Source organism: Lingula anatina, chromosome 4, assembly GCF_051362555.1.
Source record: "Lingula anatina isolate TDL-2025a chromosome 4, LinAna3.0, whole genome shotgun sequence".
NCBI classification, from domain to species: domain Eukaryota; kingdom Metazoa; phylum Brachiopoda; class Lingulata; order Lingulida; family Lingulidae; genus Lingula; species Lingula anatina.
In genome coordinates this window covers 28,690,340-28,713,215 of record NC_141770.1, presented here as the reverse complement: position 1 = coordinate 28,713,215, position 22,876 = coordinate 28,690,340, and the positions used below count along the sequence as shown (strand labels likewise).

General features: G+C 36.4%; 2 protein-coding genes across 3 annotated transcripts in view; one reads left to right on the top strand and one right to left on the bottom strand.

Annotated features, from left to right (window-relative positions):
* Window positions 1–468: 468 nt before the first annotated feature.
* Window positions 469–4,926, bottom strand: LOC106171574 (pyruvate dehydrogenase [acetyl-transferring]-phosphatase 1, mitochondrial). The gene has a single exon (XM_087011847.1). The coding sequence runs from the start codon at window positions 4,749–4,751 to the stop codon at window positions 3,252–3,254; it is 1,500 nt and encodes a 499-aa protein (XP_086867973.1). The 5' UTR covers window positions 4,752–4,926; the 3' UTR covers window positions 469–3,251.
* Window positions 4,927–5,066: 140 nt separating this feature from the next.
* Window positions 5,067–22,876, top strand: part of LOC106171560 (uncharacterized) — a 31,771-nt gene continuing 13,961 nt past the window's right edge. The window contains exons 1-3 of one of the 2 annotated variants that reach the window (XM_087011845.1): window positions 5,067–5,238; window positions 6,304–6,365; window positions 17,727–18,758. In XM_087011845.1, the coding sequence (XP_086867971.1) occupies window positions 5,115–5,238; window positions 6,304–6,365; window positions 17,727–18,758 (1,218 nt within the window). In that variant the 5' untranslated portion in view covers window positions 5,067–5,114. Of the gene's footprint in view, window positions 5,239–6,303; window positions 6,366–8,192; window positions 8,403–17,726; window positions 18,759–22,876 lie in introns of those variants that run through there. The other variant, XM_087011846.1, reaches the window with a different exon arrangement.

Genomic DNA, 22,876 nt, shown 5'->3' with positions numbered 1-22,876 from the left:
ATAACATTAAATGCCAACCTAAATTTATTTTGTGAAAGTGGGTCTTGAGGTATATTGAGTGTATTCATAGTGAGAATCCTTTGCTGATAGGATGGGAATTTTTGTCTCAGTTTGTGGACGAAATATATGCACAGCATTTTTTTTTTTTTTTTTTTTTTTTGTGTGTGTGTGTGTGTGTGTGTGTGTGTGTGTGTGTTAAAACGTAAAACATTGTAATCACTATTTCCTTCCTTTCCCATTTTGAGTTTTAGAATATTCATCACTGACAGTAAGTTTTCTAAGCTTATGCACTGTTTCAACCTCTCAGTAATTTGAAATGACTCCTCCTGCTGGGTTAAGAGTAGAATTTTCCAGGCTTGGATCAATCCCCTTCTCTTTCATCTCCACAATCGCATACTGTATTATGCAGAATTGATAAATGTTATTCCAAGATTAAAAAAAAAAAAAACCTTCATAATTAATCAGACATTTTAATTTTTGTTGACATTTGTTTATTAAAAACAATATCGGAAGTTATTTACAACTGACATTATGGCGATAGTTTTTTTTTTTCAACAGCTTGTGTAAATATGGCATATAAAAAACCCAACTGTCTATAATGAATTGATAACTTTTTTTCTTTTTTAAAATGACCAACTTTTTAAAAATTGCCATTACATACACTGACTCTACATAACTCCTATGTAAGTGAGGGTCAAAAGGCGCCCTGAGTTTCAGAGGTTACTGGAAACTAATGTCTGTCATCAGCATGTTTTTGTTGTTTCCGGTTTCTGGAAGAGGTGTCCAGTACACTCTCACACTCAGGGTGTTTAAGGGAGCATTCAGAACCAGTTGATCCATGGACTAACTTGTCTACAGATCAAATATGGTGCCACCCACTTGAAACCGTAGTACCGAGATTTAATTGCTCTGCCCCTGCTGGGACGATGTGTGTTGGAGGCGGGAATCCATTGTCAAGTGTGCGCCATATTTGTTAGTTAGTCCGCAGATCATCATTGTTGTGAATGCTCTCTAACAGTGAGCAACATGACCAAACTAGTGTGTAAGGGATCACTAACTTCAGGACTAACAAAGGGTCCATTCACAATAACACCTGTTGATCTTGCTAATGCACCATAACTTCTCGGGGACTTTCGCTGAATGCAGTCAGATTAACAGGTTAACAAGTCTTCTCGTTTCCAACATAGTGGTGTAATCACATTTCTCTGTGTTCTACTCAACACCAGGGCGCATGGTAATCTAATTTGTATTCAGTGACTCTCCATGGAGTTTGTTGGCTGGTTGTCAGATTTCATTGTGAAATGTTCCCACAGAACAGAAATGATTACAATGGAACTTCCCACAGAACTGCAGACTAGAGACATACACTGGAATATCATCATGATCATCCAGGTAATTCAGTGACATTAAAAATCAATCAAATTATGGCCTTTCTACTGCTTGAGAAAATTGATCTTGGGTTTTCTACTGGATTCTAGTTGTAACCTTGGCATATTAATATTACAGTATTATAGTAGCACCACATTTGTACAGTACAGTAATCAATAACAATATACAGAGATAGGGAACAACATCAGAACCACTTTACAGCAACAACGATAACAACTGTCTGGTAATTAGCTGCGGAGATTCTTCCATTTTGTTGTGCAACATTGAGCAAAACCCTCATTGTAAAGGAGTCTCTGTAGCAAACATTTTCAAATTCTATTTACACAAACTCTATCCATAACATGCTTAAAATATCAACAATAAAAATGCAAAACTTGAAGTACTATGTTAACAGCCATACTGCTAAATTGTCTTATTGTGATAGAATTCAGCAGGTGAATACAAAAATCACTCACTAATGTTATAACAGTGGATTAACTACACATCAGACTACATTAATTCTGATCTATAATGAAATACAAAACACGGACACTCATGCACCTCTGGGACCTCTGGTATACACAGAGAAAAATTGCAAGTAAGTTTTAATTTGTCAGACACATGCAAATTTAGCATCATTTTCACGGAAAAGTAAATAAGTTATTATACTGATGCATCTATGAAGATCCTAGACTACTATTAAGATGTACTAGTACTTGCTTACCCAAGCTTTCGGCCCCTAGCCTGCCTTTTTTTCAATGAAGGCACCTATAACAATATTGAACCATTCTTTATTACTTCACAAGTTCAGTATTAGGTTCGATTTTTTCCTCTAATGTGATAACACACTACTACTGGATGATTTAGAACATTCACTCCCAGGAAAGCAAAACATTTTGCTACCAATAGCTTGTGATATAGAATACGTGATAAACAGATGTAAGTTTTGGTTCAAGTTAGCTGCTTTTTGTGATACTCCCTGAAGAAATGTGACTATGAAACTAATATCATATCAAATACAATTTGCACTTTGTAGACAAACATTTCTGTACATTGTACAGAGTTGCCTTCATTTCTGCCCCTCAATAATTAAAATTCCCTCACCTTTTGTGTATTCATACGGTATTACGGGAATATTTATCCTTATAAATACAAGTAAAAATACATGTAATATAAGTGAAATATCTCACTTTACAGGAAACATCCTGCCTCTCACCCTGTACTTCTTACAATAATTGTATTGGAAACTTTTGTCAGTTGCGTAGACAAAGAAGGCCAAAAAGACGTTTACAGGTCCAACAGCTGACATCCATTTGATCAGGTTGTGCAGTGTTTTAGCCTACTGAGTACTAACCCTCTGAGACTCTAAGCAACTATTAACAGTAAAAGAGGATAGTAGCTTAGAAAACTGACAAACATTTACTGGTCTGGCTTCAGGTTTCAGTTAAAAAAAAAAAAAAAAATATATATATATATATATATATATATATATATATATATATATATATATATCATGGGACCCAACACCTAACTGGTTGGAGGTTCAGGAGCTGCCTTAGAATTGAATTTCCACAGAAAAAGCTCATGTCTGGTTTTACTGGCATCTAGGGTAGAGATAAAGTCACAGACTGCTTATAATAATAATAATAATAATAATAATAATAATAATAACAACCTATACTAAGGAATTCCTAATTAAAAAACTTTAACTGGCAGTTGCTCATCAGAGCTAACAATTTTCTGAGCATTTTCACTCTGATAAAAAAAGAAAATATATCCAACATTTACACTAGTCCAAACACTTCACAATTTAAATTTTATTTTGTGTGTGCAAGTATACATTAGCTTAATAAATCTGTATCATAACCTACATTCACATCACTTCAATAGAAAGGCTCACTGACAGATGAATAATCCCTAAGATAGTTATCATCAAAGAACACAATTATCATTGTGATATCATCCCTGAACGACCTGCTCAATTCTGGCGGCAGAGAAAGAAACGCAGACAACTTGGAATGGGTGACATTCTCGCCATTGTTTCCTCCCAGAGCGTGACGCAGCAGATGTGTTGCGACATTAATATCCTCAGGTTTATACTCCAGACCAACTCTTCTCTTGCGGAGATCTGAATTGATCTTTCCTAGAGTCAAAGTCCCTGCGGCTTCGTATTTTGTCCATGTCTGTTTCCCCATCATGTGTTCGCTAATAAGATGTGTGACCTTTTCTGGGGTCAACATATCCCATAATCCATCTGTCGCTAGGATCATAAAACGATCTGCTGGAGTCAGACGGTATGATATCACTTCTGGTTTAGCTGTCAAGTAAGGCGGTGTATAGTAGTTTGAAAGCATCACTGCATACGGATTATTGAGCTTCCCGGCATGCTTTGTCACATATGCCAACTCTTTACTTGGCCATTTATAACAAACATCGCCAAAAGCTCTCAGAGGAGCCAAATTTCCCATGAGCCTCTGGTTCCTTATGACATTCTCATTAGGGGGGTGTTCGCGCCTGATTCGTTCCACTTCCTTTGGGTTATTTGCACTGTGATCATTTGAAAGTGGAATAAATTTAATGTTCCCGCCTGAACTCATGCGTCCCAGTATAGCCTTACAGTCCCCACTATTGGCAACGTGCAAATGTGGTCCATTCACATGGGCAACTATAGCACATGAGCCTGCTAGGGCTATATTTAACAGCTGTGAGTTGATCAGTCCATTATTGTTACTCGGCATTGCCATGCTAGATATATCATTATCTAAGCGTACAAATGCACCTTCCAAGGCAGACGCCAAGGAGAATTCATCCTCGAGGGTGGACAGAGTTTCTACTGCGAAACGATGAAGGTTGTTTTTATGCACACCCAGCAATGCATCATAATGCGAAGTTTTCTTGTGGTAGTACCACTGCAGCAGGTCAAGCGTTATCCCTCTGCTCAGAAAAGATTTGCAGAATTGATCCAAAACTTCAGGAGGCATGAGAGACACTGCTATGTAATCGAACAGCCTCTCGCTGATTATCTGGGCGCATGAGTCTCCTGCGTGGCCGTCAAAAACGCCAAACAGCATGGCGTCGGTTTGGAGACAGCGCGCCACGGAATGCCGATCTTCTATGGGGTCATTAGAGGGGAGGAAATTTGACTCGTAGTACAGAATGGAACCTTTCTCAATAGGGACAGTCTGTTCTCTGGCTCTTAACATAGACGTCACTCGCTGTTTGTTGAACTTAGGGAAGTCTATCCCCGAGTAACGATACCTGCGCAGGTTATTTTCACGCTGTGGAGGTTTACCTGACCTACAAATCGCAACCGAGGAGAATTCGTCCTTCGTCCAACGTGAGAGCCATCGACCAAGTGGCAATCTCCTCATGAAAACTGCCATAGGTCTTCTGACACGTCCAAAGAATACAAAACAAGTTCAATTGCCCGAAATCACTTTCAGAATTAGAGTGTTCACTCACATGATTGCTGTTAAATGACTGAAACTTAGACGCATGTGGTGTAACGACTGTATCTCTCCACCTTCGCAACTGACAGAGTTAGTCTTTATTCTAACTTTAGTTTAGATAAATATCACTTGACGTAAACGGCACATATAAAAATGAACTTGAAACAGCTATATATGTTTGACAACAGTAGTTTCATGTGCATACAATTTTACAATGAAAATGTTCTCAAAACAAAACAAGGGTTGAATTATAATGCGAAACTAATAATTTAACGGTAAATAAGGCAATCCGCTGAAATGGAACCAGGCGGATTTTGTTTACAAAGTGTCAGAGATTTCATGCTCCAGAAAAATGGGAAAGTCAAAAACCACCAACTCGTAGCTCAGTTTAAGCATTATCTGAACGATCCTGTCGAGAAAGGTGAGGGTAAACTTTTTCGAAACAAGGCAGGGTGTCATTATCACACGTATCCCCAAGGCAAAAGGCGACGGCTTACGTGAAACTTGACTAATTCAAAATTGATAATTAATTTTGTACCTTAAACTATGGAATGAATGGCCGATCGAGAGAATTAAGCTCTACGAACTCAGACACTCAGCAGGACTACAGAACTGCTTCATTTTCTCAATTACGTTTGAAATTCTGAAAGTGGAAATTGTGTGTTTGTTTGTGTGTGGTTGGGGGGTGGGGGAGGGAGGGAGAGGCTAGCTGCTGTTGGATGTCATTTTCATTACCAGTTAAGTCTTCTAGTTTTAAGATAAGTAAAGAAAATTGATGACTTTTGAGTCATTACAAATCTATCTGTGTTTCATTCCGAGGTAGACACTGTGTCAGACAGTATAAATGGGGCTACTAGTAGTACTAGTAGTGAAACTTTCACTGAAAGGAAGTTTAGGCATGCAAGAAGGCGTAGTGTCTGGTTTGGGGTTTACCTTGGTTAGGTAAGTCAGTGGTAGAGCACTATCATGGTAAGCAAGTGGTCCAGCTTTGATCCCTGGACAAGTTTGACCTGTAATTTCCCCAAAAAATGCTACAGAGGTACAGTTTATACTTTGTTAATTGTTAAAAACAGATGTAGCAAGAGGAAATGTGGTCTGGCAAAATGGTATGCTGCTGCTGGGAAAGACCGGAATTGCATAACACACAAGGAAGTATTGACTATTGACCTTATAACCACTGTATAATCTGATCTATAGCTTCTTCTGTTCAAACTGGAAATGAATGTGGTCTCATCAGATAACAACCTCAAGCTGTAATGTTTTCCCAATTATGGCTGACTTTTTACTTGTATAGTACATGCACTGTACTCTTAAATTTTCCTGTTGAAAAATCTAGAAGTACATTAAAAAAAAAAACATTTATACATTCATTATTTATTTTTTATATATTTGTCTCTCCATTCATCCATCAATTTATTTTAATATGCACTGTTAAAATCATTAATTGAAGTTTATTTTAAAATAAATGTTTTATTATTTTTTACAGGGGTGAACAGAGATAAGTTCAAGGACTATGTGAACACATTGGCAACAATTAAACTTGATGATGTGAGTATAATGTTAAAAATATGTTATTTTGGTAATCTTTTCACAGGCCTGTAGCCAGGTATTTCCAATGGGGCTGTGTGGGGGAGTTTGGCTTTTTTTTTTTTTTTCGGAAAAAGTGGGCCTTGGGAAAAGGCTGAGCTCAGAATGTAAAACCAAAATGGAGGGCAGACATTTTACGGTGAACGTGGAGGGTGGGAAGGTAAGAAAAAAGCATTTCTTGGCTCACTCTGTGATTATATGTCTCGAAGCACAATTTCAGGATAGATTTGATGTTATGCCAGACTAAAAAATGTGGGGGGTTAACTTTTGCTGGAAATGTCTTCCTAGAAACTTTATGTCCAGTCAAACTGAAATATGTACAGCAAATAAATTGATGTTGTTCCAGTGAGTTCAGTATTGTGCTAGTTGAGGATATATATATAAAACAGCGTCTTCTCTAACACACTGAGAGAGTCAAGTGTTTATGAGTCAGTGTGTTAGGAAATACTGAGGACTAATCAACCTATGTTCATTTTTGCTTCATGTTCACGAAGCATTATACTTATTGTAGTCAGGAGCCTTATTTTCAGAAACAAAACAATAATAATCCGATAATTTATTAAATAATTGTTAGAATTACCATCCTTTTCTTAATCAGCTATTTCACCAATTACTAGTAACCTATGGTATTGTTAACACGAACTTTTTTCAAATCACTACTTGTACTAATACTTATCTTCTTAATTGTCAGACTTTGTAAGATGTTTTCAAAAGTTACTCTTACTGTTAATTTCTATTGATAATGTTTAATATTGTTTCATATACTAGTGATACATACCTGCAGCTCAGCAGACACCAGTCACTGAATGGCTGTGCCTTTTGTTTCTCTCTCTAAATATACATCTGTGATGTTCACTGTCCAAGTCTGTTCTAGATATAAATATGATAACCCATATATATTATCCGTAATAGGGAAATGAAGTGTTCCCACTATTACATAAAAACCTGTATGGATGAGATTGGGCCATAAATCATCTCTCATGAGAGTACTTACCTCAAGATATCAAAATAAATGATAGTCAAGATGTCATTGAGTACAGAAAAGTGATGAGCATTTTTTACCACTATGTAATATGAATAACTTTGTATATCTTGGATTCAGATATATCTAAAGATCTGTCCACTAATGTAGTGACCAAGAGAATTTTTTATTATAAATGTGATGTCATTGTTACATTTTCATTATAGTTGATATTAAGTTTACAGATTTTAGTATTTTGGCATGAAAACAAATAATCTTTTCAAAAATTATACGTATCATCAAAGCAGTGGGACTTAAATCAATGTGAACAGAACCTGAGGTGTGAGATAGCATGTGACTCAGACATTACTGAAATGATGATGTATATAGACAACTTGCCAGGCATGTCCATCTAAATAAACACCCTGACTAAGGGCTTGACCACAGGTCAGTGCTGGACAATTACAGTGTACTAGTATATCAGATATTACTATTGTGTAATTGGATGTTTATACTGCAATATGAAGATACATTTAATATATATAATGAGTAGACTTACTTGTATACAGTACAGTACTGATATAAGTTACTAAATCACAGCCTCATTAGTGCATCCATCTGCGATAAAACTCCACATTATATTAAGCAATAAATGGCACAGAAGACTTGTCAGGCATGTTCATCTCAGTAAATACCCCAGTTAAATACATCACTTGACCCACAGGTCAGCACTGAGCATTAACAACTTCTATATCATGTATGTATTACTATATGTATCCACAGTGTATTTCCCTGAGAGATAAGAGTGTCATTTGACCCCAGTCATGGGATGATGGACAGAGGACAATGTGTGTGTGACACTGCGGAAGTTTAGGTTATATTGTTATTATTACTCACCAGGCTTCAAAGTGTCATATTGATTTGCCCCTATTGAGGGAGTGATTTATCAATAAGAGTGACTTGAACAGGGAGTCTGGGACAGAAAAATGTCGTTTCGACGGAAGGATCCATTTATGTGGTCCCTTCGCAGGAAGAAGGTATGAAAGTGTCGTGATTCAGGGCAGTAGTGTTAACTTGCCTGAAACCTGCAATTTGTAAGCCGGGGGGGGGGGGGGGGGGGGGTCTTTTTCTCAAAAAGTTTGCATCTTTACTAGCACTAATACACCCATATTTCACCCAGCTTAGGTTAAAGCAGACGAGATTTTTCCGCGAAAAAGCAGAATTCCGCATTTTTTAATTCAATTCTGATGGTCCCAGAAGATTCATCAAGGTTAGGTGTTGGGTCCATGATAAATGTTCAGAGGCTATTTTTATGTACAGACACAGATGTGTCTGTACATATAGCCATCATCTGCGTCTGTCGTCGCCGTCGTCGCCGTCGCCGTGCACTTTTACCGATAACACGATAAGTGGAAAACCATTTTACCTTTTGACTTGAAACTTACAGAACTGATGAATGTTCATAATACGCAGGTCAAGTTCGAAAATCAGCATGATTGGGTCACTTTTAGGGAATTTATGCTGTTTTTTCACTTTTTTCAGCATATATGCAGCACCGATAACACGATAAGTGGAAAACCATTTTACCTTTTGACTTGAAACTTACAGAACTGATGAATATTCATAATACGCAGGTCAAGTTCGAAAATCAGCATGATTGGGCTATTTTGAGGGAATTTATGCTGTTTTTTCACTATTTTCAATATAAATGCAACACTGATAACACAATATAAGAAAAACGGATTGGCCAATTGTAATTATACTCACAGGAGTGGTCAATCTTACTAAAACGCAGGTTGAATTCGAAAATCAGCATAATCGGGCCATTATTTTAGAAGTTATACTGTTTTTTTCACATTTCCTCAGATTCAATTCTTAAGCATGTTAACAATCTCATTATTTAACTAATAAGATGCCTAAAAGTGTTTGTTTGATATTTCCTGCATCTTTACAACATTGTTAGTTGATTATGTAAAAAACTTGTTATCATGTATTGTGTAATAAAGTGTCAAAAATGGAAATAAACTCATATCATTGCAGTTTGTCAGATTCAATCATCCACTATGTTCAGAATCTCAGAATGGAGGAAATTGGACATTTAACACTGTTCTATTGATACTTTTCCCATCTCATCAATTTTTTTAGTTGGTCATATAAAAATGGCAGTAAAATGTTTATTTTGTTTTATGTTAAAAAAGTGTTAAAAATGGAAATAAACCCATTTCAGAACAGTGCTGTCTTGTTTACATTTTGGCATTTTCAAGGCGTGACTTTGAAGTTCCATGGGCCTGAAGACCTTTGCTAGTCACATTTTCTGAATATCTGTGATACAAATATTTTATAATTAAAAATTGATGGTCATTAAGCTGTTAAACATTATGTAATATTGCATCAAAATTTGAAGAAACCCCTATTTTGGGCACTGCTTCCATGATGACCATTTAAGGAAAATCATGTCACTTACTGTTCTCAGACTTACAGGAAAGAAACATGGGACTAAAATACAGCTTCAGTAGGCAATGCAGTCTGTTTGGATTTTTTTTTTTTTTTTTTTTTTTGGCAGTTCAACAGTTTTTTGTGAAAATTTAATTTTTCACATATTGGCATTTTCAAGGTGTGACTTTAAAGTTCCATGATCTTGAAGACTTTTGCTTGTCACATTTTCTGAATGTCCATGTTACTAATATTTTATTAATAACATTTGATTGTCATTATGCTGTTAAACATTATTTAATGTTGTATCAAAATTTGCCCTATTTTGGGCACTGCTCCTATGATGACCATTTAAGGGAAATCATGTCACTTACTGTTCTCAAACTTATAGGAAAGAAACATGGGCCTAAAATACAGCTTCAATAGGCAACGCAGTCTGTTTGGTAAATTTTTCTGGCAATTTAACAGTTTTTTGTGAAAATTTAATTTTTCACTTATTTGCATCTTTATTTTCTGTTCTTTGTCTGTACATTTGTCAGCTTTGCTGCCTTGTTGAAACTTAGGCTCATGTCTGTTAAGGTATTGAACTAGAAGCAGACCTTTTCTGGCCAAAATTTTTTTTTCTCACTCTCCTTTTCCCTGAAACCCCCCCCCCCCCCCCCCCCCCCAATTTTCTTACAGGCCTGGGTGTTAGTAATTAGAGTGTTGCAGGATGATACTTTAGTTGAATTATTTAAGGGTCTAAGGGACTTAGAAAGCTTCTTGATAAAGGGTGCAAGTGCATGATTAGGATAAAATGCATCAGAATATTCTTGCTTGAGAAATCTTCATGGACCGAATTATTTGGATCAGCTATGATCCAGGTACATCACTTTTTTCTAGCAACTGTTGCCTCAAAATGCCAGCCATATGTAGCATTTTTGTGAAACAGGTGCCGTATTTTCTGAATTTAATTTGAGTCAACTACTAGTGTCAAAGTACATCAAGACTTTCAGTCTGAAACCTAAAAGGAGAGAGCTATAGATAATTTAGTGAAAAAAGTTAAAACATTGCTCAGAAATACGTTTTCCTATTAAACTAATTAATTGATAAGACTTCTCCTTATTATTCAAATCAACAAGCCATTACATATTTCAGATCAGATTATTGAGTGTAAAAGTGTGTAGTTCCTGTTAATATTTGGTTGTTTTCTTTTTATGTACAGACACAGATGTGTCTGTACATATACGGTAAAGTCTTGAAAATTTCGTCGCTTAAAAATTAATTAATATTTTTAATTGTGTAAATCCGACTAATTTTTCAAAATTACCTCTCCCCGACTCCTGGGTATGACGAAATTTTCAAAAATCCGGCCTTTGTGCTTTTATCCTTAGCGGCTGTTATCTTTGACCCTCCTATATTGTGGGATATTTATTACTACTTCTTAAGTCATTTTCTGGTGGTAAATAATAATCTATTTATTTGTGCATCTCTTTTAAGTTATATTTAACTTACTGTACCCGAAAATATGTTGAGAATTATCTTCTCGGTAAGAAACATACCTCCTGATAGAGAAGAAGGATCAAGATAAGCCTAATTGCAACCTTGCATCATAACCTGGATGCGACATATTCAAAAAAAAAAAAAAAATTACGCACTTGGCAACGTTTGTTGCATGCAGGGCTTTTCCCAGGATTAAGTGTCAGGCCTTCTAAAATTACCATCTGTAACTTCCTAAAAATTTACAGGGAGTTAAAATAATTGCTCCCGCTGACGATCATCTGCAATTTAAGTTCCTTGAACTAATATGAAAACTGCATTTTATTATTGCTTACATCGCGAACGATCTCCCGATGATGATATGAAAATTGCCTTTTCGTCTCACTCGTATCGCGAACGATCTCCCTCTGACGATCTTACGCGAACTAAGTCCTGACGATATTACGCAAACGATTCTTCGCCGAAGATATGCCGTGAGCGGGGAAGGGGGGGGGGGTTAAAGATAAAATGAAAAATATATATTATTTATAAAATTCAAAGGGGGAGGGGGGTTAAAATAATGATCTCCTGCTGACGATCTTCCACGAACGAAGTTCCCTTGAAGGCTTGAACTAATATGAAAAGTGCATTTTATTCTCGCTTACATCGCGAACGATCTCCCTGCGATGATGATATGAAAATTGCCTTTTCGTCTCTCTCGGATCGCGAACGAACTCCCTCTGACGATCTTACATAGCGAACAAAGTCCTGAGGATATTACGCGAACGATTCTCCGATGAAGATATGCCGTGAGCGGGGGAAGGGGGGGGGTTAAAGATAAAATGAAAAATATATGTTGTTTATAAAATTCAAAGGGGGAGGGGGGTTAAAATAATGATCTCCCGCTGACGATCGTTGGCAAACTAAGTTCCTTGAACTAATATGAAAACTGCATTTTATTATTGCTTACATCGCGAACAATCTCCCGATGAAGATATGAAAATTGCCTTTACGTCTAGCTAGGATTGCGAACGATCTCCCTCTGATATGATCTTACGCAAACAAAGTCCTGATGATCTCCGCCGAAGATATGCCGTGAGTGGGGAAGGGGGGGGGGGTTAAAGATAAAATGAAAAATATATATTATTTATAAAATTCAAAGGGGGAGGGGGGGGTTAAAATAATGATCTCCTGCTGACGATCTTCCACGAACGAAGTTCCCTTGAACTAATATGAAAAGTGCATTTTATTCTCGCTTACATCGCGAACGATCTCCCGCTAAAGATATGAAGATTGCCTTTTCGTCTCTCTCGAATCGCAAACGATCTCCCGCTGGTGATCTTACGCGAACGGAGTCCGCTACAAATATGAAAATTATCTTCTCGTCTCGTTTGGATCGCGAACGATCTGTTGACGATATTACGCGAACGATTCTCCGCTGAAGATATGAAATTGCCATCTCGTCCCATTCGCATTGCGAACGATCTCCATGTTCGAGCCAGGTAATCGTTAAATGGTCCTAAATTGAACATGGCCATGAATAGAAGTGACAGGTACATTTCCCTTCGAGATAATATCTTGATTTTTTCATTGTGTCTTCCTCATTTAGGACAGCCGCCGATAACAATAACGGCGTTACAAATGACAGAGCCGCGGCCTGTCTTCTATTTGCCGCCTTGAGCCAGGTAATAGTAATAAAACTAAAGACAAAAGGCCGACGTTCCCGCAATTGAGAACGGGAATTCACATCTAAACCATCTATATTGTGAATGACCGCTCGCAGGGGCGCACTATTGTTCCTATCTCCCATTGAGAGTGTTATCGGCAATGATATCCTGATCGTATCATTGTCTTGAATCAACTGACGCATTACCTTTATGTTTGAGCTGGACAACGCGGCCATATTTGGCGACGAACTTTTCAAAAATTATCGAGTACCTCATTTTCAAGGTCGACGAAGTTTTCAAAGGGAAAAAAATTACGTCTGCGGAAAATCGTCGGCCGACGAAATTTTCAAGAACGACGAAATTTTCAAGACTTTACCGTAGCCATCATCTGCGTCTGTCGTCGCCGTCGTCGCCGTCGTGCACTTTTACCGATAACACGATAAGTGGAACACCGTTTTTTCTTTTGGCTTGAAACTTACAGAACTGGTGAATATTCCTAATACGCAGGTCAAGTTCGAAAATCAGCATGATCGGGCCATTTTTAGGGAAGTTATGCTGTTTTTTCACTTTTTTCAGCATGTATGCAGCACCGATAACACGATAAGTGGAAAACCATTTTACTTTTTGGCTTGAAACTTACAAAACTGATGAATATTCATAATCCGCAGGTCAAGTTTGAAAATCAGCATGATCGGGTCATTTTTAGGGAAGTTACGTTGTTTTTTCACTTTTCTCAGCATATATGCAACACCGATAACACGATAAGTGAAATAACATTTTACCTTTTGGCTTAAAACTAACAGAACTGATGGATATTCATAATACGCAGGTCAAGTTCGAAAATCAGCATGATCGGGCTTTTATTTTAGAAGTTCTGCTGTTTTTTCACATTTCCTCAGATTCAATTATTAGGCATGTGAACAGTCTCATTATTTAACTAATAAGATACGTAAAAGTGTTTGTTTGATATTTCCTGCATCTTTACAACATTGTTAATTGATTGTGTAAAAATGATGGTAAACTTGTTATCGTGTATTGTGTAATAAAGTGTCAAAAATGGTAATAAACTCATCATTGCAGTTTGTCAGATTCAATCATCCACTATGTTCAGAATCTCAGAATGGAGGTAATTGGACATTAAACACTGTTCTATTGATATTTTTCCCATCTCATCAATTTTCTTAGTTGGTCATATAAAAATGGCAACAAACTGTTTATTTTGTTTTATGTTAAAAAAATGTTAAAAATGGAAATAAACCCATTTCAGAACAGTGCTGTCTTGTTTACATTTTGGCATTTTTAAGATGTGACTTTGAAGTTTCATGAGCCTGCAGACCTTTGCTAATCACATTTTCTGAATATCCATGATACTAATATTTTATGATTAAAAATTGATGGTCATTAAGCTGTTAAACATTATGTAATATTGCATCAAAATTTGAAGAAACCCCTATTTTGGGCACTGCTCCCATGATGACCATTTAAGAAAAACCATGTCACTTACTGTTTTCAAACTTACAGGAAAGAAACATAGGGCTAAAATACAGCTTCAGTAGGCAATGCAGTCTGTTTGGTAATTTTTTCTTGCAGTTAAACAGTTTTTTTGTGAAAATTTAATTTTTCACATATTGGCATTTTCAAGGTGTGACTTTGAAGTTCCATGAGCCTGCAGACCTTTGCTAGTCACGTTTTCTGAATGTTCATGTTACTAATATTCCTTATTAAAAATTGATGGTCATTATGCTGTTAAACATTATGTAATATTGCATCAAAATTTGAAGAAACCCCTATTTTGGGCACTGCTCCCATGATGACCATTTAAGAAAAACAATGTCACTTACTGTTTTCAAACTTACAGGAAAGAAACATGGGGCTAAAATACAGCTTCAGTAGGCAATGCAGTCTGTTTGGTAATTTTTTCTGGCAGTTAAACAGTTTTTTGTGAAAATTTAATTTTTCACATATTGGCATTTTCAAGGTGTGACTTTGAAGTTCCATGAGCCTGCAGACCTTTGCTAGTCACGTTTTCTGAATGTTCATGTGACTAATATTCCATTATTAAAAATTGATGGTCATTATGCTGTTAAACATTATGTAATATTGGATCAAAATTTGAAGAAACCCCTATTTTGGGCACTGCTCTCATAATGACCATTTAACAAAAATCATGTCAATTACCGTTCTCAAACTTACAGGAAAGAAACATGGGACTAAAATACAGCTTCAGTTGGCAATGCAGTCTGTTTGGTAATTTTTTCTGGCAGTTAAACAGTTTTTTGTGAAAATTTAATTTTCCACTGATTGGCATTTTTAAGGTGTGACTTTGAAGTTCCATGATCCTGAAGACCTTTGCTTGTCTTGTTTTCTGAATGTCCATGTTACTAATATTCTATTATTAAAAATTGATGGTCATTATGCTGTTAAGCATTATGTAATATTGCATCAAAATAGAAGAAAACACAATTTTTGGTGCTGCTGCTATGATGAGCATTATGGGAAAACCGTGTTATGACTGTCAAACCTTTAAAAAAGAAAAACAGGACTAAAATGCAGAATGAGTTGGAAAAGCAGTCTAATTGGCTTCTTTTTCTGGAAGTTATACATTTGAGTGAAATATTCATTGTGGGACTCGGAGCTCCCATGGACATGAAGCCGAATGGTAATCAAATTTTCTACATGTCCATGCTATTTATTGTCAATAATCAAAGATTGGTGATAATTATTCTATAATTTATTATGTAATGTTTCATCAAAATTGACAACAATATTTTTGCATTGCTACTGCAAACATTATGAAAAGAAAACTGTGTTACTTATTATTATTTTTAACTTACAAGTATGATTTTTAGGATTGGCATGCAGTTCAAATTAGAAAGCCAGGTCAATTGGGTTATCATTTATTATTGAATTTATGCAATTTTGTGTGAAATTTTCATTTTTCTCATTCTGGCACTTTCTAAGTATAAACTTGAACTCTGATGGGCCTGAAACCTTATGCTTTTACTTTTGTCGTTGTTACCTGTTGTGCATAATTAAAATTTGATGTTGACTGTGCAGTAAAACATAATGTATTATTGCATCAGAATTGGTAGTCTCCTATTTTGTGCATTATTGTTTTGTGCTTTTCTTAAGATGTGACTTATGGGCCTGAAAGACCTTTGAGAGGGTCAGTCTGTTAATATCCCTTGGGTATCACTTAGTCTAATTTCTGAGTTATAAAGTCATTTGCCTAATTGATAAGCCATTAAAGGAGATTACATAAAGCACACTTGTTGATATTTCCTTGTAAACTCCCAAAAGTTAAGCTCTCTGCTAGATTAATAATAAATAAGCAGTGATAATTATGCAGGTTATTATATATATATATATATATATATATATATATATATATATATATATATATATATATATATAATCAAAGATTAAAAGTTTGAATAGCAGCTTCATTGAAATTATATTTACCTCAGGCTCTGCCTAGGAGGTTATATTTTCACCCCTGTTTGTCTGTCATCAACATAACTCAAAAAGTTATGGACCGATTTTGCTGAAATTTTTAGGAACTGTCAGAATTGGGCCAAAGAGGACAATGATTAGTTTTTAGTGGTGGTCTGGCTCAATAATCAATCAATAATCAACAATAATCAACAATTGCTGCCTTGGCAGAGGTCTGCACTCTCGGTGGTTTTCTAGTTTTGTTATGTTTTCCTTTACAATTTTTTCTCAAACACTTGCATTTGTGACTTTTAACTCTCACCCCCTCGAGGCTCTGCACATTTTCTGTATTTCCACATAAGCAATTGTATTTTTTTTTTTATGTCTTTAAACATTATTTAAAATTATTTTATGCACTGTCATCATTTTTCAAATATTGAGACTTTCATCATGTGACTATAGTCTCTCATGGTCCTGAAACTGTAATCTTATCGAAGGGGTGGATTGAGACCATCTTCTGGGTCTTCTTGAAGACAGGTTATTAAGTTTATAGTGACTGGTATGTATTTTTTTCTGTTGGAAGACCATCAAAATGGAGGATGGATCAACATAGATACTTTGGAATACTGTCAGAAAATATCTCAGGGTCCGCTCCTGTTATTGACCATGTTACCTGTTGTGCATGATTAAAATTCAGTGTTGACTGACAGTGCTATTATAAGCATTATTTATTATTGCATCAAAATTGACAAAATGACCTTTTTTTGCATCTTTATTTTCTGTTTTTTGTCTGTACATTTGACAGCTTTGCTGCCTTGTTCTCATCTAAGACTGTTATGCATATACCACCCCCACCATGAAAAAAAAAAGTAATAAAAAAGTTAAATAAAAGCTATTGTTACAGAATAATGAGGGACCGGAAGGGAATCATTTAGCAGTATCAACTTGTCACAGTGCTAACATGATAGTGTTAACATGCACGTGGCATGAGTCATATAATGACACTTGCACATCCTGTATGTTTTATTATAGTAGCAGGGAATGTATTTCAAATGATGAAACTTAGCAGATGTGCTAATATTATATTTGACCCTGTTATCATGTCTGGATATTTGTTGATAGAATCATTTGACAAAATTAAACTAAGATTAAGGTGCTAAATACAGTATTTGTTGTTAAAGATACTGAACACCTCGTACTATCAAAATTTGATAAATTAGGTATCTATAATGTTATTGTTGTTTGAATGATAAAAGTGTTAATAAAAAAAAAAAAATAAAAATAATAATAATAATAATAATAATAATAATTAGCATTATTATTTATTTATCATCAGTATCATCATTATCTTGACACATTCCTGTGTTTCAGAATGGAGAGAAAGTTCTGGTCTTAAAGAAGAAATACAGGGAAGGAGGGTCAGCTGCCGGTCAGTTGTCCACTCCTACACACACAGGGTCAACACCATCATCATCAACATACCCCTATGGAGGGGCTGCCTCACCCACCACCCCTACCACCCCCGGGGCCCCAGGGACACCATACTCCCCCTTGATTCCTCCAGCTTATGATTCCTATATGTCACCCGGTGTAGACCCTACTAGAGGGATGTATGCTGAGTCCTCGGTGGCCTACCCCCATACACAGAGTCCAGATCTCCCTGTCAGCAGTGGAGGGGGGTACAGGAACCAGTACCAAGAGCCTCTCAGTAATGTGTACCCCACCCCCTACAACCAGAGACCCATGGATAGAGGGTATCAGGACGACTACCGAGATGTTCCAGGAAGTGGGTACCAGGATCCGTACAGGAGGGGGAGCAGTGGGGGTGGTTACCAGGAACCCTACCGTCACAGTCCTAGAGATGATTTCAAGGAACCTGGGACTCTTGGGTACCAGGACCAGTACAGAGAAAGTCCCAGGAGTGCAGCCTACCAAGATGACTACCGGCAAAGTCCAGGAAATGGGTTCCAGGATCCCTACAGGAGGGGCAGCAACAGCAGTGGGGGATTCCAGGAATCCTACGGACAGGTGCCAAGGAATGACTTCCAGGAGGTGTACAGACACAGTCCAGCTGAACTGCCGCTCCCAGATCAGACCAGGAGAGGTAGTTACCAAGACAACCAGTATCAACAAAGTCCTCAGAGGCGAGGGTTTGAAGAGCAGGACGGGGGCAGACAAGTGCCGAAAAGACTCTACAATGATCCATATCGTCGGAGCCCTGATAGAGGGATGGAAGCTCCGAGGAGAGGCTCAGAGGATGTTTATCGCCAAAGCCCAGACGTACCTGTAGAGGGCAGGCGTGCAGGTTTCCAGGAGGGATATCGTAATAGTCCTGAGAGGTCAGTGGAGGTGGTGGAGAAAGCTCAGGAGGGACCAAAGAAAGAGACAACAGAAGAAGCACAAGTAAGTTGAATGTGCTTGATTTCAGATTTTGTTGAAATTATTTTGAGATGTTTTGAGGCACAGATTACGGTAAATTTTTAGATGACATTTTTAGTGATAATGATAATGATGATAGTGGTATAAATAATAAAGATTTTCGTCATCAGAATTGTTTATTTAAATTTGATATGCCTTTATGTTTGTATTGGAACTACTGTCAAAGTGACTGTTATTCTTTTAAAAGAATGTCAAATTTCTTCATGTGACATTTTATTTTGAATGGAAACCTGAGATGAGATTGTCTTGATAAAGACTTGAAGAGAGCTACCTCTGGTGGGAAATGTGTTTAGATGAGATTGTCTGTCTTGATAGAGGATGGTAGAGTGTGACATCTGGTGGCAGAAATGAGAATCATGGTGGCTTGGGTTATATCTTTGTGGGATGCTTGGCAAGTGGATTCTAGAAACAAAAATGGTTAATACAAAACTTTTCACTTTTACCAAAAATTATGCTAAAATTTTTGAATGAAATGTGAAGGGACTTAGATGATTTAAACATTATAATATTTCAGGCTAAATAGATTTACTCATATTAAAGAAATAACAATAAAGTATCAACTTATGATTATTTAATAGAAGATGGTGAGGACACACTGACCAGTTAAACAGTGAGCCAGAACAATCAGGTGCCACAGTGGGTTTCGTAGTTTATCTTGGAATTTAAATCATATATTATTCTTGATAGTAACTTACTAGGAATGCTTACCAGTATTTACTGTAAAAAAAGACAAAATCCAGCATTTGCATTACAAATTTCTTTATTTTTAACAACATTTTATCCTCAATATGTTTTGTTTTTGATTATATGAAAAAACACCAGTTTTTTGTGGAGTTACAGTAAAAAAAATTGCACCTTTGATTTCATGCTTGAAATAGGAAAAAAATAATAAAAGCTGGCAGTTCTGCAAAAATGTTTGGAATATCTCAATTACAGTTTGCTCTCAGCTAGTCCCGTACTGTGGAGAGGCACCTGCATTGTGAAGTGACATTTAAAAGAAATTTGATCTGCAGTTGTTTTCCCCAGCAGTGGACTGTCAAACCAGAGATAGCCCTTCACACATTCCATGCTCACTGAGCCTGACATATCACCCTGAGTTTCCTAAGGCTTCTTCTGACTTTTCTCAATAATAAGTCAACATATGGGCTAGTTTGACTAAATAGCAAAATGTTTGGTTTAAGTTTGAGACTGAAAACTTAAGTCTTTTTCTGTAAATCTGTAGTTTTTTGCCATTTAAAATAAATTTAATTTAATCATTAGTCTAAATTTTCTAAAACTTTAGCAAATTCTTTCTTTCTTTTCATTAAAAAGACTTTTCATTTCAAGTATCCTAAAGGTATATTATGTAATTGTCATTAATCGTAATTATCAATGTCATCAAACAGCCATGTAAACAGCTATGTAACGGTGGTTTTAAGTTCTTTAAAAACATATTCTCTTTGTGTAACATGTTTATAGTATGTTTATCAGGGGCGAATTTAGGCCGTCTTCTGGGTCTTCCAGAAGACGGTCAAATCTGCAAGTTTACATTGACGGTTATGTAATTTTTTTCTGCCGGAAGCCAGTCAAAAATGAGGATGGGTCAACAAAGATCATTTGGAACACTGTCAGAAAATATCTCTGGATCCGCCCCTGTTTATGGTAAATTTATAATCACACCAAGGTTTATCTCATTGCTTAGATAGAATGTTTTATGAGTAATATTACTAGTACTTATCTTCATTATATAAAGATGGTAATGCACTAACTGTATTGTATCGTCATTTGTATATCATATCGTACAAGGTCATGACAATCTATGTACCAGTACAGAAATAAATTGAATTGAATTGAATATAAATCTTAAAATTAAGACCAACTTTTTGTCTGAAATTCCTTATTGCCTTACTTAACCCCTTGTGCTGTAAACAGGGAAGAGATTTTTCTGACTATCTGCAAGATTTCTGACTTTTTTAAAGCCAAAATTTTCATCGACCTGGGCCGGCCCTGTACCTCACTCCATATTTCATGACATTTTCACTAAATGGCAGCCTCATCCCTGTCTACATCCAGGAAAGAGGTAGGCTCTTGTCTATATAGCCTCACTCTCAGGGTGAAAATGTCCAGCTCTTTTTTTTTTTTTTTCTACACCAAATATTTCCAGATGACATCCACCTGTGTGTTATCAGGCAGTGGGCGTGAGGGGAGGGTGTTTTTTTTTCCCTGATTCATTTTGAAATTTAGTCAGCCAACAAAACATGCTACAGGACAAGGGTGGACCTGTCATTTCTTGACATGAAAAATTTAACTTTATAACTAAAGTTAATGGCTAGTAGGTAAAGCCTTGAAGAAGGTTAAATTGTGGAAAGTTTTTTCCTTGGTATGACATGAACTTTGTTCGGTCTAAATCCAAAAATTTGACAGCTTGAGGGAAGTTTTTTCTCAAGAGTTTTGGTTTTTCTCCAACTTAAGTCCAAATAAAATTTTTCTTCAACTTCCTTTACTAAATTGAGGAATGTTAAGGATTGGATAATTATGCACAAAAATGAAGAGATTCAGTTGGACTTGCAGTTGTCATATTCTGCCTTAAAGGCACTGAAGAAAAGAAGCAAATGCCACTGGAATACCACATGCTTTTACTAAGTGTCAGTTTTTTTTTCTTTAAAAATAGTTTAGTAACCAGCTTTACCAGTTTTTTTCCATCCCGCTAGTGTTTTAAGTAAAAACCTCACGGGAGGCATAAATATTTTGTAGTAGCAGCCGTCAGTGAGGGTATTTATTTTGTAAAACATCCTTATTACGTATTCCGAGGACATGCATTGACGCAATTTTTCAGTTAACTGTGCTTTGCTTTCTGAACAGGGATTATCGCATAGACTTCCATGAAGTGTTTTGCCTTTACTTGATAATTTTCACGTTTGTTGAGGAGTTGGATATATTACATAATGTGTTATTAGGTGATTACTTGTTTGTTATAAATATTGTCATGCAGTAAGAGGATCTCTTTTGTGTACCGTGGATGAAGTATCTGTATCTTAGAGATGGCAACTTATATTTATGAAGAGTTTCAACATCACTTCATTATTCTGGTATTTTGGTTTAGGATCAGATTTAGGATCAGATTCTAGTACTCTGTTGTTATAAAGGTGTTTTCACATCCATGCATAAGAGCTCAAGACTCAATAATGAGGATGGACATAGAGCCTTGAACTGTGTATTTCATCTTGGAGACATACATTTCACTTCTGGAAATAATTTACACTTAATGTGGACCTTGAATTAGAAATTTTGACACTGATTTTAATTCGAGAGAGCCATGATTTTCACACAGTAAGAGATATATTATTGTGTTCAAGTCACTGGATGGACCCTGTGCCTTGAAAAATAAAGCCAAGGAGACAGCTCTTGTTGGGGTTTCACTGTATCAGCTGGAAAACTTTTGCACTCACATGAACTTTGGATCAGAAATCTTGTCTCAGGATCAGAGAGGCGAAACTTTGAGGTGTGCATTAGTTTAACCTGACAGACTCAGACCAGAGCACAGGATCCAGGCAACTAAGATTTTTTTTCTTTTTAAGATTCTGATCAGGGATATGTTGTTGTCAGCTGACTTGGTTTTCTTTTTTTCTCCCCACTTGGATTGTGTAATAGCAGGGATGGGTTAAGATTTCAGTGAAAACTTTGGATGTTTTCATTGCTGGACAAGTCAGCCTCGTTGGTGCTGGCTATATGGTATTTACTTAGAAAATTCAGTTGGAATCAATTAATAATTTTTCCCAAAATGTTTTTTATTTATATTAAGAAATGTTGATTAAGAAATTTTGAAAAGTTACTTGACTCTGGTCAAATAGTACATTTTTGTGATATCATGAAAATGATCATGTAAAAAAATGTTAAACTTAAGATATAAAACAGAAGTGAGGCATTCAAAAATTCCAGTTATCTATAGTACACATTTATGTTAGTCAAGAAGATAGGGTCATCATTATTCTTTTCCGGTGCTGAACTTGGGATGTGTAATTAATCTAAATGCCTGACAGGAGACAGCAGAGAGGCTAGCATGTGGAGCATGTGTGGTGGGTGGAACGACACTGCTCACGTTT

Excerpts from the sequence above, each read along its gene's own strand:
- LOC106171574 (XM_087011847.1), bottom strand. The coding sequence starts at position 4,751 with ATGGCAGTTTTCATGAGGAGATTGCCACTTGGTCGATGGCTCTCACGT.